Source organism: Macrobrachium rosenbergii, chromosome 13, assembly GCF_040412425.1.
Source record: "Macrobrachium rosenbergii isolate ZJJX-2024 chromosome 13, ASM4041242v1, whole genome shotgun sequence".
Taxonomy (NCBI): domain Eukaryota; kingdom Metazoa; phylum Arthropoda; class Malacostraca; order Decapoda; family Palaemonidae; genus Macrobrachium; species Macrobrachium rosenbergii.
The window spans coordinates 66,537,289-66,545,361 of NC_089753.1; the positions used below are offsets into that span (position 1 = coordinate 66,537,289).

The 8,073-nt window shown below is 37.8% G+C and overlaps 1 protein-coding gene across 1 annotated transcript in view; it reads right to left on the reverse strand.

The window, feature by feature from the left end:
* Positions 1-7,588, reverse strand: part of LOC136844845 (uncharacterized) — an 11,273-nt gene extending 3,685 nt beyond the window's left edge. The window contains exons 1-4 of the mRNA XM_067114081.1: positions 7,350-7,588; positions 6,883-7,029; positions 6,102-6,202; positions 136-230 (exon numbers count right to left, since the gene is read on the reverse strand). Of these exons, the coding sequence (XP_066970182.1) occupies positions 136-230; positions 6,102-6,202; positions 6,883-7,029; positions 7,350-7,588 (582 nt within the window). The remainder of the gene's footprint in view (positions 1-135; positions 231-6,101; positions 6,203-6,882; positions 7,030-7,349) is intronic.
* Between the last annotated feature and the right edge of the window lie 485 nt (positions 7,589-8,073).

Genomic DNA, 8,073 nt, shown 5'->3' on the forward strand with positions numbered 1-8,073 from the left:
TAGCAGAATTTTTCCCGTTTTCCAGTGTGTTACTGTGCAAAAAAAATTTCTGATGAACACTTCATGAATACTTATTATGTAGTTTCTTAAAGACCATAAAACCCATGAAAAATGCTTTATAATATAAAAACCTACCTGAGGCCTTTGTCGTTTGTGCAACTCATTATCAGACAGGGGCTGTAAAGTTCTTTCCAGCCGGATACTCCAGGTCGTCCAAATTTCTGTTTCATCTCAGCGACTGAGCTTTCGTTCACCAAAGGGAAACGCTCTCTCTTGAATTTCCCAATCAGGGAGTTTTTCCAGTCATCCTTAGGGAATAGTATATAATGTATACTTTTCTGTTCCTAGAGAAAGTTCACTTTAAATATTCAGGGTTCAAATTTAACTTGCCATCTTCTATGTCTCTCTCATTTTAAGGTGTCTTTGATGCATGGTTAGCTATAAATAAGTTTGCTGAGCAGTTTCTTCAGGACTTTGTGGAATGAAAAGCTGGATATTAGTTCAAGGGCTGTTAAAAATTACTTAGAATGTAACCATAGAATGATTGCAGATATTTTCAAAAGGAGCATGACTCATTATTTATTGTCAATTAATAACTTGAACAATAAATTGGCAATAGCAACTTTCCAAATACGTAAGACAGACAGTTGTTTTGATGGTCCTGCATTCTATAGAAAATATTAACTCGCGATTTTACTTACAACAGTCCCTGGCAGCCAAGCATATTCTTTCTTCAGTTCATTGCAAACATTCCTGTATCCAGTCCTGCTTGGAAACCTATTTTTTGAAAAAAGAAGAAAAAAAATGTTTTTAAGTCTTGGGAACGGTTGTGACAAAAAGTTTTAATATATCTAAAGATGTGGAATCTTAGAAAATTCTTTTTTTATATATAAAATCTGTTGCTTTGTAATAAAATCCTCTCTAAACTTTGACTTCAAGAAAAGGTTTGACGTTTAGTGTCAAGAGTGGAATACATTATGAAACTTTTAACTCTAATTTATCCTAGTACTAGTATGGTTAATGCAGTCAGTGTTATCAATGGCAAGTAATTTCATAGATCTACAGAAAATTTTTTTTTTTTTAGAATATTAGTATTGAATATAAAGTATTAAGTTACATACCATATCCTCAAGGTTACTGTGCTGTCAAACAGCACCTCTATCAACATGCTTCTCAACAATTTGTTAGGTCGAAAGGCATCTTGATCCTTTCGCTGCAGTGCCTGAAGCAGAGCTGGCGGTATCTCTGGTAGTCTGTAGCCCGTCAGATCCCTGTCACATGGGTATGTGGAGCTGATGGTCCAGGTATGCTCTCTGTGTGGCTGGAGTGGGTTGATGGTCGGGCAAGTTCCCCGTTAAATTTTACCCTGACTTTCATGGAAGCGTCCGAAAGTAACTCCTTGATCATGGATTCAGTGAGTCCACATAAAGTATCCCCATCTATTTCGTTTTCTGTTTTTGAAAACAACCAAAATGCTTGAGAGTTTCAAGATGAAGGAACTTGTATAAAATATATATTTTTTTTTAAATTTAGATAATATTGAAAAAACCAGTCTATATCCTGTTGAGCAGGCTGTTCTGGGCTCCAAATGTGTTTTAGAGCATGAAATTCTCTTTAACTAATGTATATTCTGTAAAATACTACCAAGATCAATACTTTTACAGATGCAATTTGCAAAATCATAAAAAAATACAGGGTATACAGGTATTGTCTACAAAAAATTTACCCTTAAAATCTTCTCTCCTGATCTTTTTTTACTCTAAAGCAGCAAGGTATAGGGCGAATCGTGGTTGTAAACAAAGCGCCATAATTCGGCGCATGCGCACTTAGCTGGTGGGCAAAAAACAATGGCGGAATAGGGTACAAAATCGCATTTATCTGTTTTCTAATGATATGCAGCTGTCAGATTATGTGAAAAAGCTACCACTGTATACTAAAAATCATTACGTTATACAACTTCAATATAATTTGGGACAGAATATGCTCCCTGATACATATTTGATGAAAAAAGGTTGGAGTGACAATTCATCTCAATATTGAGACGCCTGCATCGTTTACCACCCAGTCACTACACGCATATAAATCACTCGATGCATACAGGGATGTTCTGTAAATATAGCATTTGCGTGCGCTGGTAAATTCACTTAGTCCATAGAATGGCTTGACAATGCCAGTGTCGTAATAAAATTGAAGGCAATAAAAATTACAGCATGTTTACATTCAGTCAGTTTCCTTTGAAAGATAGTGTGGCTACAGTCGAGTTCCTGTAGTCTAAGAAAACTAAGAAAACAAGTTAAATACCAATATAGACATTAATTCTTAGAACAGAAAATACATTACTGTTCAAATGATTGCAGTGATTCCTGTGCTTACGTGTAATTTTTATTATTTGCAGGTATGTCGTGAGTGGCCACGTACAAGTCATTGAATACAATTAAATAGGGGAAAATAGTCTCATATCATTTCTCATTATCTCAAAAGCTAACTGCAGAATTTTCTGGAACATAGTCTCATAACGATTCTCATCATCTTAAAAGCTAACCGCAGAATTTTCAGGAAGATAGTCTCATAACATTTCTCATTATCTCAAAAGCTAGCATTTCATAAAAAAAATTAAGGTAATAATAAGCAAACTGTGCTTTCTTAACAGAATTTGGCTGTATGCAAAATATACCTAATATAAAGTGCACACCACACATGCGATCTTGGTTATTTGGGGTCCATTTTTTTCTGTCGATTGCTGGATTTAGGCCATTGTTTTCTCCAGCCTGGATTCTTGCCAAAGGGAATTATGTGCCAGGATATTTTACTTCCCTTTTCCCACCTGTTCGTGTACCCTACAGCCACATGATCGAACCATTCTTGTAAATTTTGACACATTTATACGAACTTTGTATGCTTTGTTATTGTTCTCAAATCGGTTGATCGTGTGTTTCTGCCCACCAAGAGTTTCCCCGCTCGAAGTGCAGGTGCGCGTGACGTCACGGCGATTCGCCCTATAAAGACAAGGAGGTCGATTCACGCGCATCCTTCGCTAGTCCTTTAGGCTACAAAATTTTGTTTTCTTGTGCCGATTACAAAAACAATCTTGATTCATATCAATAAACGTTACATTTAAACGTAAATATTGCTTAAATGAGCGCTGGGGAAGCCTGGGAAGGACGTGTCCGGAAAGTATGCACGGCTGTATTACAAGTGTAGATACGTCGCCATATTGGATTTAAAAACTGATTTGAACACATTATTTTACGGAGACACTACATGCTTATTTTACCTCGTATAGCAGTTTCATATATCTTATTTTGTTGAACAAACTTTAATTTTTTTTAACGGTATGCTTAAATATTGAATTGTATTGTTGTTCCACCAAACAAATACCGGTTGAAAATGGACCATTTGACGATGTTTTCCCCTCGGTGGGCTTAACAAAACTCCAACTTAGCCAATGAATTGAAATACAAATGCCTGACAAAGACACATCTAAGCAAACAGTTATTGATAAGGTATAACTGCCCTTGAACACACTATCCACTATCATTAACATTCACGAAAATCTTACAGGACGCCAAGACGAGTTACTCCTAATTTCAAAATATCTCGCCGCGGAATGACGGCTTAGATCCACCCTACCCTTCACTGATGCTTTGTAAAAAACTAATAATTACTATACTTTATGTACTCACAAATTTATATGTTATAATGATGTGGCATAAAAGCTATTGTCACTTTTTGCTTCTGCACTTAGAAAGAAACCACTTTCTGATGACGACCCTCGAGACACTGCGATCATGACGATGACTGATGATGGCAATCGGTGTTGCCAGATCTCGGTTTGAGTTTGTTAACATCACCTCAAAGATTTATCACCAAATTAAAACCTTTAACTAGTTAACCATTATATGTACACACACACACACACACACACACACACACACATATATATATATATATATATATATATATATATATATATATATATATATATATATATATATATATATATATATATATATATATATATATATTGAAAAAACAATACAAAAAGTTCACACTTACCTTTTAAATTTGGTAATAAAAAAAGTACCAAAATGGTAACTCCGTAGGTTGGCATTACTGTAAGATTTGTGTAGGTGACGCGTTGCCTGGCGTCTGCGACTCTGAGCGAACATTCAGGTGCACTACCCGTCTGCTCTGTCGTATACATGCAATGGTGCTCTCGATGCGTAGTCAAATTATGAGATATGATTTAATAATGAATATGCTATGTCGTCATAATCATGAACCTGCATATATTATGGAAATAGGACGTAGAGGTGGGCGAACCGATTACTTCTACAAAACCGAGTAATTCGGTTTGATTACTCTTGAGGACCGATTATTAAAAAGTAACTTCTTTATCACCGATATAACAGTATGACAATAATGGAAACATTATTATAGGCTAGGTTTGAAATTTACATCGTCATATAAAAAGTCGTAAACTCGGCATTTTGGTAATAAGCTAATTCCTGAAGACGCCGTTTCTTTCCTTAACATTAATCAATCATGACTGTTAATGCCGTGTATGTATGTATGTATGTATGTATGCACTTATATAAATATTGTATCTATGCATTCATTCTGATGTTGAAGTGGACTGAAGATCTAAGTTGTTTACCGTATAAATATCTTCATTAATGTTGTCTCTTGTTTGTGGTCGCAGCAAATATTTTCCACTAGGATGTTTGTTTGTTTGTTTGTATTGTATTTATTGCTTGGATGTTTGTGAAATAAGATTTCGCTACTCTACCAGATACAAGATATGCAATATTATTTTGTTTACTACTTTACTTACTTGTATTTGCGTTTAGTTCTAAAAACATGAATATTCTAGACCTTACTGTACACACACAATATATATATATATATATATATATATATATATATATATATATATATATATATATATATATATATATATATATGTGTGTGTGTGTGTGTGTGTGTGTGTGTGTGCACCAACTGGTGGAATTCGTTTATAAAATATGAATATATATATATATATATATATATATATATATATATATATATATATATATATATATATATATATATATATATATATATATATATATATATATATATATATATATATATATATATATATATATATATATGTGTGTGTGTGTATATATATATGATAAAAATCACTTTTGCAAATAAAGTATATATATATATATATATATATATATATATATATATATATATATATATATATATATATATATATATATATATATATATATATATATATATATATATATATATATATATATATATATATATATATATATATTGCAAAAGTGATTTTTATCATAACTACCTGCATGACCTTTTTATGGATAATTAACATATAAGGCATCTGACATTTGGCCTATGCCTAAAGGTTTTCAAAAGGTTTTCCACTGGACAAAAACCCTTTTCTGCACCTCAGCACCTGAAAAGGGTTTTCGTAATTGGAAAAACCCTTTCACTTGATGAAAACCCTTAGAAAACCTTTCGAAAACCTTTATTTTTAACAGTGTATATGCAAGGGAAGAAACACATAGGTGCTCCTTTGATGACCTCTAATTTTTTCGCCTTTACTTTCAATCGCACTCAATTAATTTTCCTCTTCCCCTTTTTGTTATCATTAATATTGTATTATTTAGAAAACAATTCCTCTTCTGCAGAAGGGTCATCTCTTAATGGGTATATACGCATTAAGGGATTTTTCAATTTTACTGATGCAAAAACTAAAAAATATATACTTTTATATAAAGTTTCGCTATATTTCACTATAGTATGATCTCAACTAGAGTTATTGCTGTAATGTTATGCCTATGATGCTCGTCTAAAGGGGGATTTTGTAATTTTTTTCATGTTGTCACCAGAAGGCACTATAAAGATGAACACAACACTATACTAACCTACAGGACCTACTAACCTCCATACATATCATCTACAATGCAAAACAGGTAGCATTTGGTCTTCCATGAGGCGCTACATATTGTGAAAAATAAAGCCTCACTTAACATCACGCAGGAGCCATTCTGCCAGTCCACAAGCATTAGAAAACCAACCCTCAAATGACCACATCTCGAGAAGACCACAAGACTTCTCCAATGCCTTGGTCCCCAGTGAGACACCCCTATGATCCATGTCCTCAGATACCCTCAATATACTATCGGATGGTCATAGAGGTTATACAAGTGCACATAAAAGAGTAACTTTGGGATTAGTAGCTCACACAGGCGGAGGAAAGTTTTTCCTCAAGCAACCAGCACAATGCCTGAAATGGTGTAGAGGAGGGACCTTTCACTGGCAAGGCTGCCCTCAAGGGACTGACTTTCCTAGGGTGAATTGGGTCCTTTCATCCTTGTGGTTTAGGCCCTCCCCGGGACTGCTTCCCTATCCTGGAAAGTAACATGCCTTCCCCTTGTGAAGCACCTTTTGAGGATGGCCTCAGGGGTTGGCTTCCTTAGGGTGAATCTGTGTCCTTCACCCATGTGGTTTAGGTCTTCTAAGGACTGCTTCCTAAGCAGCCTCTGAGGATGACCTTTCACTGCTAAGGATGCCCTCAAGGGATGGCTTCTCTAGGGCACCTTTGGTCCCTTAACTCTTGTGATTCAGGCTCTCCTTAGGTCTGCTTTATGACCTGGCAGGAAACCAGCCTTCCTCCAGGAAAGCATCCTCTGAAGAAGGACCTTTTCCAGACCAGGAGCCTCAAAGGAATGCTTATCTAACTCACTTTTAACCCTTCTCCCTTGCCGTTCAGGCCCTCCCAAGGCCTGCTTCCCTGGCATGGCAGGAAACCTTCCTTCTCTCTGTAGGAGAAGCCTCTGACACCTAGGGGCACTTCACTCTTTTGATTCAGGCCTGGTAGGAAATTTGCCTTCCTCTGTGAAAACCTCTGAGGAGGACCTTTCCATGGCAAGACTGTCCTCAAGGGATGGCTTCTCCATGGTGCCTAGGGGCCTTTTACCCTTTTGGTTCAGGCCCTCCTCAGGCCTGCTTCCCCATGGCACTTAAGAGAATTTCACCCTTTTGGTTCAGGTCCTCCCCCAGGTCCACTTTCCTGCCAGGCAGGAAATTTGCCTTCCTTCAGGGAAATAGTCTCTCAGGAGGACCTTTCCTATGCAAGGGAACTTCAAGATAAGGCTTCCTAGTGCCTTGGGGCTTTGTCCTTGTATTTCAGGCCCTTCCCAGGCCTGCTTCCATGGGCTGGCAGGAAACCTACTTTCCTTCAGGGAAACGGTCTCTGTGGAGGATGTTTCACTGGTAAGGATGCCCTCAGGGGATGATTTCCATAGGTTCTTTAGGCCTTTTGCCTTTCTGGTTCAAGCCCTCCACAGGCCCAATTCCCTGGCCTGGCAGGAAACCTGCCTTCCTCCAAGGAAGTATCCTCTAAGAAGGAACTTTCTCTGGCAAAGGTGGCCTCAAGGGAAAGCTTCGCTAGGGCACCTTGGGGCCCTTCACCCTTTTGGTTACAGGACCTCTCTAGGACCCCTTTCCTAAGTAAGGCAGTAGACCTCACCTCTTCCCAGGAAACAGCCTCTGAGTAGGACATTCCATGGTAAGTGCCCTCAAGGGATAGTTTTCCAGTAATGCTTTTGAGTCATTCAGCTTTGATGTTCAGATCCTCCCCAGGGCCACTTCCCTGGCATAGCAGGAAATTTACCTCCCTACGGGAAATACCCTATGAGGACGACTTTTCCCTGGCAAGGGTGTTGTCAATTGATGGCTTCCCTAGGGTGCCTACAGGACCTTTAGCCTCATGGTTCAGCCGTTCCTGAGGTATGCTTCCCTTGCCTGGCAGTAAATCTACCGTTCTCTTAGATATCAGCCTCTGAGCAGGACCTTTGCCAGGCAAGGCACCTTCAAGAGAGGGCTATCCTAGGGTGCCTTTGTGCCCTTAAACAGTGTGCGTCAGGCCCTCACTGAGCCCGCTCACCTAGTGTGGCAAGAAGCTGCCCTTCATCCAGGGCAACAATTTCTATGGTGTGCCTTTCCCTGGCTAGAGTGTCCTCAAGGGATGTCTTCCTAGGGTACATG